Below are 24,370 nucleotides of genomic sequence, written 5' to 3' on the forward strand. Positions count from 1 at the left end.
TTCGAGTCATTGGAAAACCTCCCTAGTCTTTTGTGGTTGAATCTGTTGAAATTCACTGCTCGACTGAGGGACCTTACAGACAATTTTATGTGTGGGGTACAGAGATGAGGTCGTCGTTGAAAAATCATTTTAAACACTACTATTGCAGTACATGCAACTTATTATGTGACTTGTTAAGCAAACGTTTGCTCCTGAACTTATTTAGGCTTGCCTTAACAAAGGGGTTGAATACTTATTGACTGAAGACATTTCAGTTTTTCATTTCTAATTAATTTGTACAAATTCCGAAAACCATAATTCCACTTTGAACATTATGGGGTATTGTCAATAGGCCAGTGACCCCAACATCTTAATTTAATCCATTTTAAATTCAGGCTGTAACACAACAAAATGTGGAAAAAGGGGTGTGAATACTTTCTGAAGGCACTGCATGTGTTTTTGCTTTTGGAATGAATGTAAACAGACACTTTTCTACAAAGAAATGATTTTGAATTAGGGCTGATAGAGGTAATCAGTTAACTCAAGTTAACTTTTGTAAAAATAAAAAAAAGTGATTATTTGCATTGTCTGAAAGCATTCAAAATACGCTGAAAATATCCCCTATAGAGCTAAAAACAACAATGCGATCTCAAAACAGGTTGACTTTGACGTTAACCTCTTTGGGCTGCAGGGGGTGTATTGAGTAGCTCTAATTAAAAGTGCCCATTTCAAACGGCCTCGTACTCAATTCTTGCTCGTACAATATGCATATTATTATTACTATTGGATAGAAAACACTCTCTAGTTTCTAAAACCGTTTGAATTATGTCTGTGCGTGAAACAGAACTGGACTTAGAGCAATTTCCCTATGTGGGGTTGAGAATGCTGATTTTTACAACCTGTTCCCAGAGCTGTCTATAACTCTCCCTGTCTTCTGTTGGTTGGGTTACACTGCATACGCCTTCCCCTGGGTGTCAGCGAATAGAGGGCCTTCAAATGGAGTCTCTAGGCAGAGCCGAAAGTCTATAAATTGGATTGGAACCGAAGTGTCCTTCCTTTTCGATCCTGCGCTGACGCAGTGAGGGTCTTGGGATGTCGTTTTAGAAGCTCTGGTTTTAACTCCTAGATATATCCGGCTCTGTTTTTATTCGATATAGGTGTTAAAGACATCGTAATGTTGTTATTTTAAACCGAATTATATCAGTTTATGTCAGTATATTGCGATTTTCGGGTATTTATTTTCGTGACGTTGTAGGAAGTTGGGTATCTCTGGCCCACATGGCTATTGTTTATTGCTAATTGCAAGGTTGAAGACGACGTTCTCCAACCTAGCAACGATTATTTTGGACAAAGGACACCTTTCCCAAGATTCTGATGGCAGTTCATCGAAAAGTAAGAACTATTTATGCTGATAAATCGTTGTTTTGTTGAAAAATGTTAAATGCATAAGACGCCATTAATTTTTGTGTAGCTTCGCTTTAGCGCACGATGTATTGCGCAATAAAGTTAATTTTACAAATGTAACAAAGCGATTGCATTAAGAACTAATTTGTCTGTCATATGCTGTCCACCCTGTATTTTTTAGTCAAGTTTATGATTATTTATTGATTAGAAGAGGTGCCTCTCCAAGATGCCGCCCGACATTTTCTGGGCAGCATGGCAACTTTTCTCATTGTATAACCACGAATTGTGCGGCTAAATATGCACATTTTCGAACAAACTCTATATGTATGTTGTAATATGATGTTACAGGACTGTCATCTGAAGAATTCTGAGAAGGTTAGTGAAAAAATTAATATATTTTGGTGGTGATTACGTTATCGCTATTTTTGCCTTGAATCAATGCTGTTGTTATGTTTGCTATTGTGCTAAGCTAATATAACGCTATATTGTGTTTTCGCTGTAAAACACTTGATAAATCGGAAATATTGTCTGGAATCACAAGATGCCTGACTTTCAATTGCTGTACACTATGTATTTTTCAGAAATGTTTTATGATGAGTATTTAGTTATTTGGCGTTGGTGTCTGTAATTTTTCTGTCTGCTTTCGGTGCAATTTCAGACTGTAGCTGCAATGTAAACTATGATTTATACCTGAAATATGCACATTTTTCTAACAAAACATATGCTATACAATAGATATGTTATCAGACTGTCATCTGATAAAGTTGTTTCTTGGTTAGTGGCTATTTATATCTTTATTTGGTCGAATTTGTGATAGCACCTGATGGAGTAAAAAACTGAAGGAGTAAGAAAAGTGGTGTCTTTTGCTAACGTGGTTAGCTAATAGATTTACATATTGTGTCTTCCCTGTAAAACATTTTAAAAATCGGACATGTTGGCTTGATTCACAAGATGTGTACCTTTCATATGCTGTATTGGACTTGTTAATGTGTGAAAGTTAAATATTTAAAAAAAAATATCTTTTGAATTTCGCGCCCTGCACTTTGAGCTGGCTGTTGTCATAAGTGTACCGGTGTCGGGCTTGCAGCCCAAACAGTTAAAGAAAGTGTGCGTTCATCAATTTACCTGATTTTGCTAACTGTTACTTTGGACAACATCAAGACGTCAATATTATTTTAATGCTTTAAAAAATATATATCTTAAATTACAGATGAGCAAATTCTGATTTTGCAATGAATTGTGATTAAACACACCAACTCCTGCTATTACTTCCATATTACATTTTTAAACCTCTTGCCGGTTACAAAAGCACACATGACACATAGAATAACATGTGTCTGAAAACCACGTGTCAGACTCTTTTGAAAACAAATACATATATAGTTTTTCTGATTATTTTTTCTGATTTTTTTGTAATTGAGGAAACATTCCATTGCTGTCTGAATTACAAAACTCTGGATCATAGACTGTCACGCCTGCTCCTGCTCCCCCTCTCTGGCGCCAGGCGGCCCATCATTACGCACACCTGTCACCATCGTTACGCGCATCAGCGCTTCATGGGACTCACCTGGACTCTATTACCTTATTGATTGCCTCCCCTGTATCTGTCACTTCCTCAGTTTCCCTTGTCCAGACGCTGTCCGTGTTCTGTTTCATGTCTGTTATTTATTAAATATTCACTCCCTCTACTTGCTTCTCGTCTCCCAGTGTTTGTCCTCACATAGACTGACTCAGGTTCATAATTAGTGATATCTAAAATGTAATTGGCTTATTTTGAATTATTACACTTGAACTTCATCAATATATTCATAATACATACATACCACACCTTTTGGTCCCATCTACAGTATGTTGCTTCATCTGAATTTTGACAAAATAAATTCACATCTAATCTGATCAAATAAAGATTATACTCTTTTAGCCTTTTCTCAATAAATCCCTCATCTCAGCCATTGACTTTTATCCTTTTGCTCATACTAGATCATCCCATCAATGCCAACCACTAATAACAAGCAATACCAACTTGTGGTGGGGAAGGAGCAGGACAAAAGTTGATTGTCCATTGACTCACAGATCGTCCATTGAGCACAGTAGGAGCCTGTGATAAGGCCATACGGGGGACCCTGTTCTTGGTTTTATGGAAGGGGAGGCCTGGTTAATGAAGCTCATCTTGGACAGGCTTTAATGGGGATGGATGTGGCAGGCTCTGGACTAGAGGGGGCTTTTAGCATAATGGATAGTCCTTGCCGCTGTCATTTCAAAGTTCATTAACACCGTCGTAGGGCTCTCCACGTCCACTCATTTCTGACGACTGTTTCCATTCCGTTCATGGAATTTATGGACCAAAGCCGGGAATGGTTTGAGGTGAGAAATGGCATTGGGGATAGGGAATGACGGCATGCACTCTAAATCCTATGAAATCTCAAATTAATGTTGTGAAGAGTTTTATCTGAAATCTTTAAGGTAAAGCAAGCAGAAGAAAATATCTGATGGTGTTTGTCTGTGATGATTTTAAGCAGGAGATTTTTGTGGAAATGAGGTTGATTTGAGCATTGTCAACATGATCCTAAACTCAAATCAATCATAATTTCACAATAATGAATTGAAAGCCAGTGGATTGGAACAAGACTGTACAGTGGTTTCATTTATTGAGCTTCAAGGATGCAATGATTTACGCCCTTTTATAAAGCAACTCATGCCATAATTGATTGCATTGTATAGAAATAATTTCCAGTGAGAAAATAGATGGAGTCAAGCCACCTGTGTGTGTGTGTTTGTGTGTTTGTGTGTGTGTGTGTGTGTGTGTGTGTGCCATTACAACAACATGAAAAAACATGCTTTGTAAGTGGCAGGATTAGAACCTGGGTCTCCCAAAGGACAAGCCACAGCGCTAATTTTAACATGTTAAACATGATAATATATATAATATATATGCCATTTAGCAGACGCTTTTATCCAAATCGACTTACAGTCATGGGCGCATACATTTTACGCATGGGTGGTCCCGGGAATCTAACCCACTACCCTGGCATTACAAGCATCATGCTCTACCAACTGAGCTACACATTATAATTAAGGAGACACAGAGTGCTAGCTTCTCTGCTCTTTTCACTGGGCTTCTTCCAATGGTCACTGACCAACATATGAAGAAGAGAGGCGTACACCTGCAGCTGCAGCACTACGAATGGTTGGCTCAGAAATAAGAAATAACTATTTTTAACACAATTGAATAATTATACTCAGGTAGGCCAAGTTACCTTTTCACAGAATGGCATTACAGAATTTGCCCCTCCATATGTGGGAAAAATAATTGCTACACAACCTTTTCAAATGTGAAGAGAATAACACTATTTTACCACCACATGTGAATTTGCATGTAAAACTGCAAATTTGACATGCGTTTTTTTGTTATGGTGTTGGAATTGTGTCTGCACTTTTCAATGAATGTGTCTGCACTGTGTGTACCTTCAGTTTGTTCGTACATCTTATGTGTCACGCCCTGACCTTAGTTATCTTTGTTTTCTTTATTATTTTGGTAGGTCAGGGTGTGACATGTGTTTGTCTTGTCTAGGGGTTTTGTATGTTTATGGGGTGTTAACTTGTCTAGGTGTTTGTATGTCTATGGTTGCCTAGATTGGTTCTCAATTAGAGGCAGCTGTTTATTGTTGTCTCTGATTGGGAACCATATTTAGGCAGCCATATTCCGTTGGGTATTTCGTGGGTTATTGTCTATGTGTAAGTTGCCTGTGTCTGCACTTATTGATTATATAGCGTTACGTTCGTTTGTTATTTTGATAGTGTGTTTAGTATTCTTCGTTTCGGTAAATAAATAAGAAGAATGTATTTATATCACGCTGCGCCTTGGTCCTCCTCTCTTCCACATTACGACGAACGTGACATTATGTGTGCATTTGTGTGAGTGCGGTTGTGTGTGTGACTACCTTGGTGTGTATAGGTTATTGCCGGATGTGTGTGTGTGTGTGTGTGTGTGTGTGTGTGTGTGTGTGTGTGTGTGTGTGTGTGTGTGTGTGTGTGTGTGTGTGTGTCTGTGTGTGTGTGTGTGTGTGTGTGTGTGTGTGTGTGTGTGTGTGTGTGTGTGTGTGTGTGTGTGTGTGTGTGTGTGTGTGTCCCTCCCTCACACACACTGTGAGGGAGGGAGGGCTAAGTCTACCCAAACAAATTATCCCTCTGTGACAGTGCTGGTGGGGAGGTCAAGGGAGCGAGACAGAGTGACAGGCTCCACTGTGATTGGCTCTCCCTGCTGACAGCCTCAGAGAGGATCACAGTATCAGAGTGTCAGCCACTATCAGCTCCACTGTGGGAGAAACAGCCATGATGCATGGACTCGGTCTCTCTCTTGTGCCTAGTTTTTCTTTCTCTACCCTCTTTATCTCTTTCCTTTTTTTTCTCTATTTCTTGCCCTTTAATCCTCCTCTTTACCCTCTCTTTCTTTTCCCTCTCTTGTTTTCTTTTCTCTCTCTCTCCCGCTCTTACCTCTCTCTTTCTCTCCCAACTTGCCTTTCTCTATGTCTTTCAGCCTCTCTCTCAATTCAATTCAATTCAAGGGGCTTTATTGGCATGGGAAACATATGTTAACATTGCCAAAGCAAGTGAAGTAGACAATCAACACAAGTGAAATAAACAATAAAAATGAACAGATAAACATTACACTCAAAGAAGTTCCAAAAGAATAAAGACATTTCCAATGTCATATTATCTGTACAGTCATGGCCAAAAGTTTTGAGAACGACACAAATATTATTTTTCACAGTCTGCTGCCTCAGTTTGAATGATGGCAATTTGCATATGCTCCAGAATGTTATGAAGAGTGATCAGATGAATTGCAATTAATTGCAAAGTCCCTCTTTGCCATGCAAATGAACTGAATCCCCCAAAAAACATTTCCACTGCATTTCAGCCCTGCCACAAAAGGACCAGCTGACATCATGTCAGTGATTCTCTCGTTAACACAGGTGTGAGTGTTGTGACGAGGACAAGCCTGGAGATGACATACTGATTGAGTTCGAATAACAGACTGGAAGCTTCAAAAGGAGGGTGGTGCTTGGAATCATTGTTCTTCCTCTGTCAACCATGGTTACCTGCAAGGAAACACATGCCGTCATCATTGCTTTGCATAAAAAGGGCTTCACAGGCAAGGATATTGCTGCCAGTAAGACTGCACCTAAATCAACCATTTATCAGATCATCAAGGACTTCAAGGAGAGCGGTTCAATTGTTGTGAAGAAGGCTTCAGGGTGCCCAAGAAAGTCCAGCAAACACCAGGACCGTCTCCTAAAGTTGATTCAGCTGTGGGATCGGGGCACCACCAGTACAGAGCTTGCTCAGGAATGGCAGCAGGCAGGTGTGAGTGCATCTGCACGCACAGTGAGGCGAAGACTTTTGGAGGATGGCCTGGTGTCAAGAAGGGCAGCAAAGAAGCCACTTCTCTCCAGGAGAAACATCAGGGACAGACTGATATTCTGCAAAAGGTACAGGGATTGGACTGCTGAGGACTGGGGTAAAGTTCATGTGTGGGGTTGCTTCTCAGCCAAGGGAGTGGGCTCACTCACAATTTTGCCGAAGAACAGTTAGTTGGTGACAGAAGCACCAGATCATCAGCAAACAGTGGACATTTGACTTCAGATTCTAGTAGGGTGAGGCCGGGTGCTGCAGACTGTTCTAGTGCCCTCGCCAATTCGTTGATATATATGTTGAAGAGAGTGGAGCTTAAGCTGCATCCCTGTCTCACTCCATGGCCCTGTGGAACGAAATGTGTGAGTTTTTTGCCAATTTTAACCGCAGACTTGTTGTTTGTGTACATGGATTTTATAATGTTGTATGTTTTTCCCCCAACACCACTTTCCATCAACTTGTATAGCAGACCCTCATGCCAAATTGAGTCGAATGCTTTTTTTTAAATCAACAAAGCATGAGAAGACATTGCTGTTAATGATAATGCAGAGGATTTTCCAAAGGTTGCTGTTGACGAATATCCCACAGTAGTTATTGAGGTCAAATTTGTCTCCACTTTTGTGGATTGGGGTGATCAGTCCTTGGTTCCAAATATTGGGGAAGATGCCAGAGCTAAGGATGATGTTAAAGAGTTTACGTATAGACAATTGGAATTTGTTGTCTGTATATTTTATCATTTCATTGAGGATGCCATCAACATCACAGTCCTTTTTGGGTTGGATTTTTAATTTTTTTTGTCCTGTAGTTCATTCAAGGTAATTGGAGAATCCAGTTGGTTCTGGTAGTCTTTACTAGTTGATTCTAAGATTTGCATTTGATCATGTATATGTTTTTGCTGTTTGCTCATTGTTATAGAGCCAAAAAGATTGGAGAAGTAGTTTACTGATATATCTCCATTTTGGATAGATAACACTTTGTGTTGTTGTTTGTTTTGTGTTTTCCAATTTTCCCAGAAGTGGTTAGAGTCTATGGATTCTTCAATTACATTGAGCTGATTTCTGATGTGCTGTTCCTTCTTTTTCCATAGTGTATTTCTGTATTGTTTTAGTGATTCACCATAGTGAAGGCGTAGACTCAGGTTTTCTGCGTCTATATGTTTTTGGTTGGACAGGTTTCTCAATTTATTTCTTAGGTTTTTGCATTCTTCATCAAACCATTTGTCGTTGTTGTTAATTTTCTTTGGTTTTCTGTTTGACTTTTTTTTTTATTTGTTAGGGAAGCTGAGAGGTCAAAAATACTGTTTAGGTTTTCTACTGCTAAGTTTACACCTTCACTATTACAGTGGAATGTTTTGTCCAGGAAGTTGTCTAAAAGGGATTACATTTGTTGTTGCCTGATTGTTTTTTGGTGGTTTTCCACACTACATTCCTTCCATCTATAGCATTTCTTAATATTACTCAGTTCCTTTGGCTTTGATGCTTCATGATTGAGTATTGCTCTGTTCAAGTAGACTGCGATTTTGCTGTGATCTGATAGGGGTGTCAGTGGGCTGACTGTGAACACTCTGAGAGACTCTGGGTTGAGGTCAGTGATAAAGTAGTCTACAGTACTACTGCCAAAAAATTAGCTATGGGTGTACTTACCATAGGAGTCCCCTCGAAGCCTACCATTGACTATACACACTACTGTTCAAAATGTTGGTGTCACTTAGACATGCCCTTGTTTTTGAAAGAGAAGCACATTTTTGGTCCATTAAAATAACATAAAAAATGATCAGACATACAGTGTAGACATTGTTAATGTTGTAAATGACTATTGTAGCTGGAAACGGCTGATTTTTAATGGAATATCTACATAGGCGTACAGAGGCCCATTATCAACAACCATCACTTCTGTGTTCCAATGGCACGTTGTGTTAGCTAATCCAAGTTTATAATTTTAAAAGGCTAATTGATCATTATAAAACCCGTTTGCAATTATGTTAGCACATCTAAAAACTGTTGTTCTGATTAAAGAAGCAATAAAACTGGCCTTCTTTAGACTAGTTGATTATCTGGAGCATCAGCATTTGTGGGTTCGATTACAGGCTCAAAATGGCCAGAAACAAATAACTTTCTTCTGAAACTCGTCAGTCTATTCTTGTTCTGAGAAATGAAGGCTATTCCATGCGAGAAATTGCCAAGAAACAGAAGACCTTGTACAATGCTGTGTAGGAAACTAAAAAGATTTGGCATGGGTCCTGAGATCCTCAAAAGGTTCTACAGCTGCAACATCGAGAGCATCCTGACCGGTTGCATCACTGCCTGGTACGGATATTGCTCGGCCTCCGACCGCAAGGCACTTCAGAGGGTAGTGCGTACGGCCCAGTACATCACTGGGGCAAAGCTGCCTGCCATCCAGGACCTCTACACCAGGCGGTGTCAGAGGAAGGCCCTAAAAATTGTCAAAGACCCCATCACCCCATGTCATAGGCTGTTCTCACTACTACCGCATGGCAAGCGGTACCGGAGTGCCAAGTCTAGGACAAAAAAGCTTCTCAACAGTTTTTACCCCCAAGCCATAAGACTCCTGAACAGGTAACCAAATGGTTACCCGGACTATTTGCATTGTGTTCCCCGCCAACCCCTCTTTTTACGCTTCTGCTACTCTCTGTTCATCATATATGCATAGTCACTTTAACGATACCTACATGTACATACTACCTCAATAAGCCTGACTAACAGGTGTCTGTATATAGCCTTGCTACTCTTTTTTCAAATGTCTTTTTACTGTTGTTTTATTTCTTTACTTACCTACACACACACACACACATACACACACACACACACACACACACACACACACACACACACACACACACACACACACACACACACACACACACACACACACACACACACACACACACACACACACACACACATTCCTTTTTTTTCTTTTCGCACCATTGGTTAGAGCCTGTAAGTAAGCATTTGATTTGATTTGTACTACTCCCTTCACAGAACAGCGCAAACTGGCTCCAACCAGAATAGAAAGAGGAGTGGGAGGCCCCGGTGCACAACTGAGCAAGAGGACAAGTACATTACAGTGTCTAGTTTGAGAAACAGACGCCTCACAAGTCCTCAACTGGCAGCTTCATTAAATAGTATCCGCAAAACACCAGTCTCAATGTCAACAGTGAAGAAGCGACTCCAGGATGCTGGCCTTCTAGTTAGAGTTGCAAAGATAAAGCCATATCTCAGACTGGCCCCCCCAAAAAATAATATTACGATGGTCAAAAGAGCACAGACACTGGACAGAGGAACTCTACATCCGGCCAGCATCCCGGAGTCGCCTCGTTTCCAGATACAATAGTAATTTACAACATTAACAATGTCTACACTGTATTTCTGATAAATTTGATGTTATTTTAATGGATTTTTTTTTGTTGCATTTCTTTCAAAAACAAGGAATTTTCTAAGTGACCCCAAACTTTTGAACGGTAGTGTACATACCCAGCATGCGACAGAGCTGCAGGAGTTGTGACCTGTTTTTGTTTGTTATGTTGTCATAGTTGTGCCTAGGTGGGCATATTAGGGGAGGGAATGCTGTCACCTCCAGGCAGGTGTTTGTCCCCCTGTGTGCTGAGGGTGTCAGGTTCTTGTCCGGTTCTGGCATTTAGGTCACCACAGACTAGTACATGTGCCTGGGCCTGGAAATGATTGATTTTCCCCCTCCAGGATGGAGAAGCTGTCTTCATTAAAGTATGGGGGATTCTATTGGGGGGATATAGGTAGCACACAGGAGGACATTATTCTCTGTTAAGATAATTTACTTTTGAATTTATAGCCAAATGTAAAATGTTCCTGTTTTGATTAATTGAATAGTTAGGTCTGCTCTAGTCCCTTCCCTGTTTCACACCTGGTAGTTTGGTGGATGGGACTACCAGCTAGCTCTCTGTAACCTAGAGGGCAACCAGTGGGTCCGTCTCCTCTATAACATGTTTCTTGTAGGATGACAACGTCTGTATTTCCGATTTCTTTGGTGAAGTCCAGGTTCCTGCTCTTTAGGTCAAAGGCAAATGACCTCAGGCCTTGGATATTCCAGGATGAGATAGTGAAGGCTTTGTGTTCCATAGTCCAATGTTGTTGGTCGTGTGGTTTTGCCTCAGGCCAGTAAGTGTGAGCAGAGCCTGCTGGATGTAGGTCCTCTCGGCGTGGGTCCTCTATGTGTAGGTCCGGGATGGGGTCCCGCAGGTCTGGGAGAGTATCTTGCTGGTCTGGGCGGGGTGTCTATTTATCTGTTGCTCCTGTGTTGGGGCTGCATATGAGAGCGGTCCTTTAGGGTCCGGGCGAAGGTGGGCACTGCTGCCTTGTATAGGTGGACCTGGTCGTAAAGGCTGTTCAAGTCCAGGGTGGAGTGGTAGGCCAGGTAAACATTTGGTTTTGAGGCACAGTCACGGGAAATACTTGCGTTTACTCGCTGTATGGTAGCAGGATGGAAGTTTTTTCATGGTAGCAAGGTGGAGATAACCACTTGTGCATTGGGAAAAGTAGAAGAAGCTTTTTCAATCACTCCCTTGAGTGCTGTGGCCACCCTTTCCTGCTGTGCTCTCAGCTTGTTTGTGCCTGTGTATTATTATGTGGCTGGGTGACCCTTGTTGGTCCTCAGACAGAAGGTCTAGGGCGCGCTGGGTGTTTGGACACCAGAGTTTAGACACTGTGTTTGGGAAAATGTTTTTTTTCTTGTATATATTTTCCGTTTGAGTTAATAAGTAGTACAATCTGTGTCCTCAGTGGATCTGGGGGGGTTGTCAGGGTGGCTGACAGGGGGGGGTGCTCAGAGGGGGTGGGATGCCCTGGGCTTGGGGTTCTTCGTTTGTCTGTCCCACTGTGTTGTCGATGTGGTCAGTGTCTGGAGTGGACTGTTCTGCTGTGGTGTCGAGACTTTTGTCGGAAGCTGAGGTGAGCTGTTATGCTGGCTTCTCTGCGGTGGCCACCTCTCTAACGGGTTGTTCTCTGTCACACGTCATCCCCCTCACCCTCTCCTCCAGCAGTCTGATCCTCTCCTCTAGTGCTCTGTTCTGCTCCTGCTCTTTCTCCTGTAGATGTTGTCTCACTACAGTCCAGAGCGCAGATATGTCTCTCTCCACCTCCAGCCCTCCAGGTCTAGTTAAGGGGGTGTTGTTGTGCTGGACTGTTGTCTGGGTCCGTGCTGACTGGAGTGTAATCACCTGCTGGTCCAGCTCCACCTGCCTTACCTCCAGCTGGGTGAATGTGTCCCTCATTTCAATGAGGGAGTAGTACTCTGTGCTGAGAGGTTGACTTTCCGCTTGGGGTTGCTCGTCTTTGGGGTTATGTAATGAAGAGGTCTGGTCTGACCCGCTCGGGGTGGGGGTATCTTTCTCAAGGGAGAGCTTCTCCTGTTGAGCTATTTCTTTGATTAGGTGAAAGTCCAGCTGAAATTGTTTGCGGTTGCCCTGTACCAATACTGCTCCACACTTATAGAGATTTATATTAGCTGACTCAGAGTCCTCACTGTCTAGTATCCTGAGTTTCCACCCATCGATAACACCCCCCCTTAACAGAGGGGTAGTGTGTTAATATAGCACTGTGCCATGCCAGGGGAAGGTCTGTGTGGAAGATAAGGTTGCTTATGTTCCCATTTTTATAATAGTCAGCAAAAGTGTCTCTTGATTTTCAATAAGGAACATAATTTTGTACTCTTTTCTTGTCTTATTATTCTTTACATACAGAGGGTACTGTATTTGAATTACCTCTGAACAGCAGGAGGGTGCTTCTAAGGCCTCTCCATTTGGTTGAGGCTCTCCTGCCATTGTTGGGCTCAAGGGCTTTGACACCTTTCGCTTCACACGTCAGTGCTAATTGAAGTTGTATCTCTTTGTCCTAGCAAGCTTGGTAGCATTAGCATTCAGTCTCCGTTCCAGGTTGGATGGTGTTTTCAGGTTTCTATTTGTTTGACAGAGCATTTGCTGTATAGTTTGGGAATAATAATCCTTGGGTGCAGGAAGAATTCCATGTAATTCCGTCCAAAATCAAGTTGTAGGTTTGGAGTTTTGATTTGCAGTGAAGGTTATGTTGTTTAGAGTAGCATCCTGTATATGTCCCTGTCAAAAAATACAAGTTTGTCTAACTCTAAATCTATCTATTTTTTTAAAAACATGCTGACAAATGTGGGAGCTCATCTGCTCATGAACTCTCTCTCTTTCTCTCTCTCACACACACCCTTTCTGTCTACCACACTGTGTCTTTCCCTCTCTCTCCACCTCTCTCTGTGTCCGTGCTCTCCGGTGATATATCTCCATCTTATTAATCTTCTATAGACAGCTTAGTCTCCAGGAGCATTAAGTATTGGTATCACGTTGTTGTGGACAGAATGCTTTGTCATGACTTTACTTTCATTAATCGGATGACTGTTATTTATTTAATCCACTAACTATGTTTAATTGTTACCCGATTAAATTAATCATGTAACAACTAACTCATTAGGAATTTGGGGCACCACGGAAGAGGTTGTTTAACCTGTTTGGGGTGCAGCCCGACACCGGTACACTTATGACAACATCCAGCTCAAGTGCAGGGCGCAAAATTCAAAAGATATTTTTTTTATATATTTAACTTTCACACATTAACAAGTCCAATACAGCATATGAAAGGTACACATCTTGTGAATCAAGCCAACATGTCCGATTTTTTAAATGTTTTACAGGGAAGACACAATATGTAAATCTATTAGCTAACCACGTTAGCAAAAGACACCACTTTTCTTACTCCATCAGTTTTTTACTCCATCAGTAGCTATCACAAATTCGACCAAATAAAGATATAAATAGCCACTAACCAAGAAACAACTTCATCAGATGACAGTCTGATAACATATTTATTGTATAGCATATGTTTTGTTCGAAAAATTTGCATATTTCAGGTATAAATCATAGTTTACATTTCAGCTACAATCAGAAATTGCACCGAAAGCAGCCATAATATTTACAGACACCAACGTCAAATACCTAATTACTCATCATAAAACATTTCTGAAAAATACATAGTGTACAGCAATTGAAAGACAGGCATCTTGTGATTCCAGACAATATTTCCGATTTATCAAGTGTTTTACAGCGAAAACACAATATAGCGTTATATTAGCGTAGCCACAATAGCCAGAAACACTTGGGCGCCCACGACCAGTTCACATGCACGACAGATATTAGAAATAGCATCATAAATTGTTTCTTACTTTTGGTGATCTTCCGTCAGAATGTTGGACAAGGTGTCCTTTGTCCAGAACAGTCGTTGTTTGGATCTGGAACGGCAAATTTCCCTCTTGATTTAGCATGGGCACTTGCCAAGTGGCACGGATCTCTCCAACGTCAACAAAGTCAGAGAACGGAACACGGCAAAACTCCCGAAAAAATTTCAATAATCTGATTAAACTATATTGAAAAAACATACTTTACGATGATATGGTCACATGTATCAAATAAAATCTAAACCGGAGATGTTAGTCGTCCATAACGACAGCTAAACAGAAGGCAAATCCATGTCCCCTTTCGCGCGCTCCAGAAACAGGAAATGGACGGTCACGTCATACAAAGACCTTTAATTCCACCTCAGACCAAGATAAACATGAAATTTCTTCTCTCACCGCCTCTTGACAACCAGGGGAAGGTGTATGAAGTGTACGTAGACTCTTACGTATCATGCCCATGTATAGGCAGGAAGTTGAACAGAGCATCGATTTCTGACATTCCACTTCCTGGTCAGGAAATGTGCTGCAGAATGAGTTCTGTTTCACTCAGAGAAATAATTCAAACGGTTTTAGAAACTAGAGTGTGTTTTCTATCCAATAGTAATAATAATATGCATATTGTACGAGCAAGAATTGAGTACGAGGCCGTTTGAAATGGGCACGATTTAACTGGCTACTCAATACTGCCCCTTGCAGCCATAACAGGTTAAAGAGTTACCATCTCCCGAATTAAACTCTAAAGGTCTTTAACTATCAGATCCATAAAACAGTCAACGTATTAATCATTACTTCTTATCATATCATCATTCTGAACAGTCGTAACCTCATGCATCTGCAAAAAATCCAGTCTTACTCATGATTCAGTACTACACAAATGTGTTACATTTTTTATTTACTAGCTAAATAAATAATAAAACAGAATAAACATACACCCTTTACATGAGTCAAAGGTCCCTAGTGGACTGACAAAATATGGCGGCTTGTACACAATGAACAAAGAGGGTGGGGAAGAGAGAGAGAAAAAGGGACACTTATCGTGGATACATTTTAGAACTATTCTCATATTAATCATATACTTTGCACACGAACCGCCGCCCATTTGGAATAAGAAATGTTCAATGTATTTACATGTGAGCGTTTTTGTCCATCGTGTATTCCTGAACAGAACTACTCTGTTCCATTCGCTCCTGAAGCTGATTATTTGAAGATAAGCTAGCCAGCCATGCTGATGGTTCCAGTGGGGTGGTGAGAGTAGCGTACTACGGTGATTTGACAAGAGTAGTAGAATGGTTTGAAAAGTTTGAGATATTTGTCTCAGGACAGCTAATCAGCTACTGAGAGGTGAGCTTTTCGCCTACACCTCGTGTTGATTATTCAGGTTTCAAGATTCAGACCACTTCACATGCACTGCTGCAACCTGGCAATGTTCCGATCTGAAATGTTAATTCTTAGCCAGTCCTTTTAAGTCCTTTTAAGTCTGATCGAAAAGAACGGGTCCATCAGGCTGACACGCTCTTCTGACCTCACTTGGGGCGTGGCTACTTAATGTGCAAAGGATATGATCGGAAGTCATCTCTTATGACTCCTAAAATCACATTCATATCTTAACAAAAATACTTTCATCATTTTTCATATCATATGCACAACGTATTGGATGAAAACTTGACAGATAAAGGGGATATACTTTCCAAGTAACAGTATTTCATCCATACAGTTTTTAATGACATCACAAAATGAAAAACAATATGACATTAGTTTTCTATAGCTCCCCACATTCTTATGTTAGAATTATTGTTCTAGTATTCACGTTTGACCGTGTAAGAGTTTTGTGGGAAAACTTCTGTGAAACAAAGAACATTCATTGGGTTAAATACTGGAGGGGGAGAGAAAGTCTCCTTCTCCTGTAATTTACAACAGGGTGTGAACTGTCGACCAACCAGCAGCTCCCCCCCATGTGGGAGAGAGAGAGGCCTGGTTACTGTCAACCCCCGCCAGTCTAATCTGACCAATTCTGATCCTCACAGGACAGTCATAACAGCTTGTTCACAAGTAAACAGACCTGTTTGACTTGGGAAACATTAAACTGAACAATGCTAAGAGGTGTCTCACATATCTATTAGCTCGTGTCTCTCACTTACCCCAGTGGGTATGCAATCTACTGTAACACATGATTTACAGTACAGAACATTTGATTAAGATATGCACTGCTTGATTAACTTCATTGCTATTTTTGCACTGTGTGAAATGATTAAAAGTAAGGGTAGGTTTAGAGCATAGAATAAGCAATGGCACTAGCTCCACCCCTGGGGTGTTGTTGACTGGATCCTCAGACAGTTGTTTGACACCTATTAATTCAGTTCTCAAGTGTTGTTTAGTGCTCCTCCTTTAATCTAAGTTGTCCTCTTAATGGCTTATTCAAGTTTAGCTTGTATACACGTGTCTGCGAATGCAGCAGGTGGAGTCAGATTTATTTATTTATTTTTTACCTTGAGCTGTGTTTGTAGGCCAGTAGTGACAGCATCCACAATAATCCGTTGTTTACTTTTGCCACAGCCAGGAGTAAGCATGCTTAGCATCTTCCCCCCAAAATATATGTAATCTATGGTACCGATGTTAGCAAAGCTGCATAGCGGGCCGAAATCCCCCCTGTGAGTATTGTGGATGCTGTCACTACTAGCTTACAGACAACTCGAGGTAAGAGGAATTTGATCCAAATAATTTTGGATGAACAATAGGTTTAAGTATAGTATTTATTTGGTCAATATCCACAGTTATCATTTTAGTGGCATTTGATCTAGCTACACCTTCCCTTGTTAATGAATTAGAAGTAGAAATCAATCAAGTGAAAGTGATACACCATTCTGTCTATTCTTCAGCCAGGTCACCCATGATACAAGTCAGTATTCAATGTCCATCCATGTTTGAGGACGTAGGCCACTAGGGGCAACAGTGAGCGCAGTTACCTTCAAGTAGGTTTTGGTATGCTAGGGCATTGTGGACAGGGTTAGCTGGTGAGCATAGGCATCTGCCTCTGATTCCAAAGGTTGCAAGTTTGAATCCAGCAATAGAAAGTTATTTTGTTTTAAGCCTATCCCTTAACTCTTACCTTAACCATTAATGCCTAACCTTAAGACCTTAACCTTAAGAATGCCTAACCTTAATGCCTAAACGTAACCCTAACGTTAAAAATCTGGAGTTAATGCCTAAAATTAACCATAAAACCTTAGAAATTTCACGTTTGCAACGACTTTGAAATTTGACATTTGAGAAACATGGAGGAACGTCTAATTCTGAAGTGAGACTGTGAGAGCTAGTTGATATTCTTACAGTGCAAGTGTATTGTAGTATGCAATGAATGATCAATTTGAGTTCAATCTGATAATATGTTATATGGTACCACACACCCATTTCCAGGGGCCTTTTCAGGCCTGTTGTTGTACTTATCATAGGTAGTAATTTAAAGCATCAGTGGAGACTGAAATTAGTTCCCACAATATGGTCTGGAAGGTAGACAGCCTTCATTACATTGACAGATAGTGTTTGGACTTCCTCCCATCCGATATTTTCTTTACTGTACATAAATTCAGAACAAGGACCCCTTGTCTTAGTTAGCATTCTTGTTCAGGGTTCAATATTATGTCTAATACTAACCTCAGATCAGAAATCATTCTTTGTTTAAAATGCAAACCTGAGGGTAAACAGAGCAATATGAGCAAAATGTATGTGAGAAGTATTTGAGAATGGGCATAGGTGGGCATAGGCACCAAGGACATGTCATGGACGAACAACACCACCACTTTTGTCAAGAGGGCGCAACAGCATCTCTACGGCTGAAGAAATGTGTCATGCCATCCCGGGTACTCTCCAAATACAACCGCTGCACCATCGAGAGCTTCCTGTCCGTTTGCATCACGGCCTGGTATGGGAATTTCTTTGTCCACAACCACAAGGCCCAGTACATCACTGAAGACGGCCCAGTACATCACTTGGACTGTGCTCCGACCCATCCAGGACATCTACTCGAAACGGTGCCTGAGAAAAGGCCTGCAGCATCATCAAGGACCCAACACACCCCAGCCCCGAGCTGTTTACTCCCGTACCGCCGGCCAGATGGTATCGGAGCATGAGGTCTGATACCAACAGGCTCAGAGACAGTTTCAGTCTAAAAGCCGTCAGACTGCTGAGCACTTGAACTGGACTGACCACCTGCTCTGATCTTCGCACCTTAGCATGCGCGCACACACACACACACACACACACACACACACACACACACACACACACACACACACACACACACACACACACACACACACACACACACACACACACACACACACACACACACACACACACACATCACAACTGCTGCTACCAGACTATTGTTATGATTGCTAAATATTGCACAAATCTAAATTCTTGACCCCAATCCCCCCTTCCCCAAAACAGACTATAAATTGTTCCTTTCTGTATTATACTTATGCTAAAAATTGTATTCTATTCTACTGAACCATTTACTTTCTATTCGTATTCTTAAACAAATAAACTAATAAAAACTCAAAACTTGATCTTTACGTTCAACCGAATACAGTAGCTAACACTATATGTGTTTTATAATTTCTATGGTCTCGAAAAGCAACCCCCAATGAGCTATATTTACAAACAAAAACATGCAATCACAAATGCATTGGATTATTCTTGGTTTGGTTAATCTATTCCGATTACAAAAATGTTACATTTGCATGAGATATGAGTGGGAGGAATTCTGCATGTGCATACAGTCGGGTCAGAAATTATTGACACCCTTGATAAAGATGACAAAAAAATTACTGTATAAAATGTATTATTCAAAAACTCATCTATATTATATGCTCCAAACATAGTATTTTATACTAATACAATTGCTCAGATAAAGAGATTTTTTTTTCTCAAAAAGGTAGGGGTCAAAATTATTGACACCCCTGTTTTCAATACCTTACCTTATGAGGATAACTGATCCTTTTCCTAAAATGTTTTATGAGTTGGAGAACACATTTGGAGGGATCTTAGACCATTCATCCACACAGAATTATTCCAGATCTTTCATCCGCGTTTATGGACTTGTAACGTCCTGACCAGAGTTCTTATGTGTTTTGCTTGTTTAGTGTTGGTCAGGACGTGAGCTGGGTGGGAATTCTATGTTGTGTGTCTAGTTTGTCTGTTTCTGTGTCCAGCCTAATATGGTTCTCAATCAGAGGCAGCTGTCAATCGTTGTCCCTGATTGAGAATCATATATAGGAGGCTTGTTTTGTGTTGGGATTTTGTGGGTGATTGTTTCCTGTCTCTGTGTTTGTGTTCTGCACCAGATAGGACTGTTTTCGGTTTTCACATTTATTGTTTTTGTTGTTTGTAGTGTACACACATTCTTTATTAAATATGTTGAACACTAGCCGCGCTGCATTTTGGTCCTCTCCTTCACCAATGGAAGAAAACCGTTACAGGACTGCCCTTTTCGATTGAAACCACAGGTTTTCAGTGGGATTCAAGTATGGGGACTGGATTTTGGCCAATTAACCATTTCTTTGTGAATTTTGATGTGTGCTTGGGATTATTGTCATGCTGGAAGATCCACTTGCAGTCATGTTCCAGCCTCCTGACAGAGGCAACCAGGTTTTTGGCAGAAATTTCCTGGTACTGGGTAAAGTTCATGATGCTGTTGACCTTAACAAGGGCCCCACCCTTATAAACCAAAAAAATCACATGACATTTTCACAAGACATAGGGGAAAAGCAGACACGCAGTTTTCGGACACATGGATTTTTCAAATGACATTCCGACATTTCAAATGTGACGTGAAGTTTCACGTGTGGTTATTAGAATTAGAATATTCTGGAAGTTACAAAACCACACGTGAAACTTATAATGTCACATTTGAAAAATGTCTCCCATGGGAGAAGCCTATCTCTGTCTTGACCATTCAACCAAGAGAGCCAACACAAATTTTGAGTTTGCAGGCTGGGCTTTTTCAGGAAGAACCCTATTTTTTTTCTGCAAGAATTTCTGGGGACCCTATTATATTCGTGAGAATTTCTCACGACCTCACCCCACCCCAAATTAAATGACACAATCTTAAAATCGGTAAATGTATATTTTTACATCAACAAATAACAGTACATTCATTGCATTTTCATCTCTTATCAAAATGAAAAGAAACCAATAAATACATTTACTTAATAAAATTTTATTCTTCTAATTATCTTTCCCCAAAATGTTTGTATATTGTCCCATACAATAATCTGTACTCTTAATTTTTGGTTCCTAATTTTCAAAATATATACAGGTATATACACATTGAATTTTGCCGACCCCACTGCAGTTCCCCCTTGAGCCCAATTGGGGTCGCGACCCCAACTTTGAATAGCACTGCCGTAGGGGATGGGAAGCCCCTCAGTACGTAGTAAGCCTGTCCACTCAATGTCCTTGTAAGCTTTGGCCCTCTAGGTGGTCTCGTTTCATGACCCATCCACTTCCCATGACGAAGTTCTCCTTTCCTCCTGGGATTTCCCTCTGAAGCGTCTTGAAGTTCAGTTCTATAACGCAGTTGGTGTGGGACTGATCAAAGGAAGACTGTCATAATCAGGAAGGCCTCGCAGCTTTTGTTCTTCCGTAACAGGGCCACTTTCTCCTCGACGGACCGACATTCCACCTTCACAACCCTGGGACCTCAACCTCTCAGCGCCGGTCATCTCGCTACCGCAGCCTACGCTTGCCGATATCAGCTGGTTCACTTTGGAGATTATGTCCTCGTCATCGGCTGGCAGTCCTGTCACTATAATGGACACATCTGGTTTAAACATTGTTGTTTTGGCAGCGCATCTCCCAGACTATAGGGATTCTACGCGGGTCTCCAGACATCAAGGGATATGTGGTCTCGTAGCTGCTTAATGTTATTCTCCAGTTTAGTCAGCCAAGCTGTGTGATTGCCCTGGATGGCTTTCTCTGAAGATGTACATAAGCTGTCAACTTTGCTATTCATTCATTTTTCAATGCTCAGCTTCATTTCGTCCATCTTTTTTTCCATCTTTGTACTTAGGCTCTTTATTTACGTAATGAGATTAGCCATGCGATTGGTACTTTATTTGATAAATTCGGCTCACATGTTTTTTCACCACTGCGTAGTTTCAGGAGTCCATGCGTTTTAGCGGCTGGGTGTTTTTGTTTTGCTGTTCAAGGTAGCTAGCTTAGTTTGCTCCTAGGCTAGCTAGCCAGCTACTGTAGCTCATCAAGCAATCCCCAAAAGGTCTGTCAGTTGACTGTCTTTCAACCTCACAGGATTCAAACTTCAGCTGCCTCCATTTATGGGCCGATCTTTATGTTTTAAACTTAGAAAACTTTTACATTAAAAAGATGAAAGAGTTTGGTCCAAGAAAGAAGCTGCAGTGTTTCACTGTGTTAACCGGAACCAGAAGTCTCGTCCTGTGTGTGTGTAAATGATTAAAAGTGCTATAAACAACCATATACAGCAGTAACACTGGTCAAATACCAGGGATGAAGCATCCCAGCAGTTGAAATTATGTAATTACAACCAGTTTTGCCCAGTTTTGTCAGCTGGGAAAGGTCTTTATTAGCTAGATGGTGCGCTGAGGCTCTTGGTGTTCGGCAGAACGTAGTATATCGCCCCCCTTCATTTGAGATCATTTGCCAGGATTTTTTGCTCTATTAACTCATTGTAATTATCACCCTCAGTTCAATTTTGGTTGGCTTACGGCTAATGGTTGTCCTACAAAGAGGTCTGGTTTTAGCCACCCAAATAAAGGAAATAACACTTATCCAAAAACTTTGATGGAGTGCCATTGCCATTTAATTTCTATGGTTATTGCTCACCCATACAGTACACAGCTCCATCTCAAAGGAACACATCTTTCAAATTAAAAAGTAACATTACAATGTTCTTCCTATTTGTGTGTTTTATATAACAAGGAAAATCCAAATCAATCAAATCCAATTTGCAGTGTGTAGACTTTGTTTACATCCTTATGATGAAAGCCTGGGTCTGTTTTTAATTAGTACGTTTTTACATATAACCTCAAAACTGAGGTCTCCTCGTTTGTCCTTGATGAATGCAAGGAAACCAAACAACCTTTACTCTCATCCATTTTCCGAATGGTTTATTTGTCAAAAACCCTTATTTTCTCGTACACTCTCCAGAAAGCGCTCACTCAGGTTTGAATGTCTCTGTCAGATGAACGTTATCATGCCACTCCACTAACAAAAAGAAGTCTGGCGTTAAAGCATACAAGGGGGGTGGGGTGAGGTGGGGACAGGGTTCAAGGTGAGAGCTATTTCCCATCCATCAAAAAACAGATCATAGGAGTGTGTTGATGGATAGAAATCCTCTGACCTACTGCTTTTGTTTGTGCAACGAGTGGAGTTTGTGTGCCGACGACCATAATGTACAAAATTGCGAGACTGTTTATTTTGTCAGAGATGTCTGGCCTAATAGGAACATGCAGTGTCATTCTGAATGGATTGCATGTATCTAGCTAGCTAGCCCTTTAGCAATGGATCCCCCCGTTGAAGAATGACGCCGAAGGTGATGGCTGCCGTTTTACGATCCCGTAACCAAATGTGTGTTTTTCCGTTTTATTTGTAACTTATTTTGTACATATTGTTTCTGCCACCGTGTCTGATGACCGAAAAGAGCTTCTAGATATCAGGACAGCGATTACTCACTGACATACTGGAGGAATACATTTTCTTCAACGAGTTGGACGGGAAGAATTTACTTCAGACGCCCGACAAGGCCCTCATCCCCATCATTCGCAGGAGAACGAGACAGAGATATTGGGGACGAAGGTCCGGGGCCTTGTAAGGATCCGACGCCGAGAGGGTAATCTAGCTTTATCATCGGTCCTATTAGCCAACGTACAATCAATAGATAATAAAATAGACAAACTATGATCACGTATATCCTACCAATGGGACATTAAAAACTGTAATATCTTATGTTTCACCAAGTCGTGGCTGAATGACGACATGAATAACATACAGCTCGTGGGTTTTAAACTTTTTCGGCAGGATAGAACAGCAGCCTCCGGTAAGACAAGGGGTGGTGGTCTATGTATATGTGTAAACAACAGCTGGTGCACAAAATCTAAGGAAGTCTCAAGGTTTTGCTCGCCTGAGGTAGAGTATCTCATGATAAGCTGTAGACCACACTATTTACCTAGAGAGGTTTCATCTGTATTTTTCGTAGCTGTCTATATACCACCACAAACCGATGCTGGCACCAAGACCGCACTCAATGAGCTGTATACGGCCATAATAAAACAGGAAAACGCTCATCCAGAAGTGGCGCTCCTAGTGGTTGGGGACTTTAATGCAGGGAAACTCTGCTTCACCTCATTTCTACCAGCATGTTAAATGTGCAACCAGAGGGAAAAAACTCTAGACCACCTTTACTCCACACCCTTTGGCAAATCTGACCATAATTCTATCCTCCTGATTCCTGCTTACAAGCAAAAACTAAAGCAGGAAGCAACAGTGACTCGGTCAATAAGAAAGTGATCAGATGAAGCAGATGCTAAGCTACAGGGCTGTTTTGCTAGCACAGACTGGAATATGTTCTGGAATTCTTCCTATGGCACTGAGAAGTACATCACATCAGTCACTGGCTTCATCAATCCAGCCAATAGAACTTGAGGATATAATAGAGTCCAGCATTATTAATTGGCCATATTTATCACATTGAAACTAGGTCTATTTATATCAATGATGGATTCCCCACATCGGCCAGCCATTCTGTTCTTGCTTCATGTTAATATATTTGCCATTTAGCAGAAGCTTAAATCCAAAGCGACTTAGTCATGCGTGCATACATTTTCCATGTGGGTGGTCCCGGGATTTGAGCCCACTACCATGGTGTCACAAGTGCCATGCTCTACCAACTGAGCTACAAAGGACCACTAATAAATAATTAATAATCTTTGAATTAATTTACTAAGTCTTAACTTCATTAATGACGCTACAGTGTGAGAGGTTGATGTACAGTGCCGTCAGGAAGTTTTCACACCCCTTGACTTTTTGCACATTTTGTTGTTTTTTAAAGCCTGAATTTAAAATGGATAAAATATTTTTAAAAATGTGTCAATGGCCTACAAACATTACCCCATAATGTCAAAGTGGAAATATGTTTTTCGGAATTTTTACAAATTAATTATAATTAAAAAGCGGAAATGTTTTGAGTCAATAAGTAATCAACCCCTTTGTTACGGCAACCCTAAACAAGGGGGGGGGGGGGGGGGGGGGATTCTAAGCATATTATCGTATCATTTTAAGATGGTCATAC

General features: G+C 41.0%; 1 protein-coding gene across 1 annotated transcript in view; it reads left to right on the forward strand.

Moving 5' to 3' along the window:
• The first annotated feature begins 17,888 nt into the window (after positions 1-17,888).
• LOC120055127 (PEX5-related protein-like) overlaps positions 17,889-24,370 on the forward strand; it is a 182,934-nt gene continuing 176,452 nt past the window's right edge. Inside the window, exon 1 of the mRNA XM_039003055.1 lies at positions 17,889-18,020. Coding sequence (XP_038858983.1) covers positions 17,889-18,020 — 132 coding nt within the window. The remainder of the gene's footprint in view (positions 18,021-24,370) is intronic.

The sequence above is a fragment of the Salvelinus namaycush genome, chromosome 10 (genome assembly GCF_016432855.1).
Source record: "Salvelinus namaycush isolate Seneca chromosome 10, SaNama_1.0, whole genome shotgun sequence".
In the NCBI taxonomy this organism is placed as follows: Eukaryota; Metazoa; Chordata; class Actinopteri; order Salmoniformes; family Salmonidae; genus Salvelinus; species Salvelinus namaycush.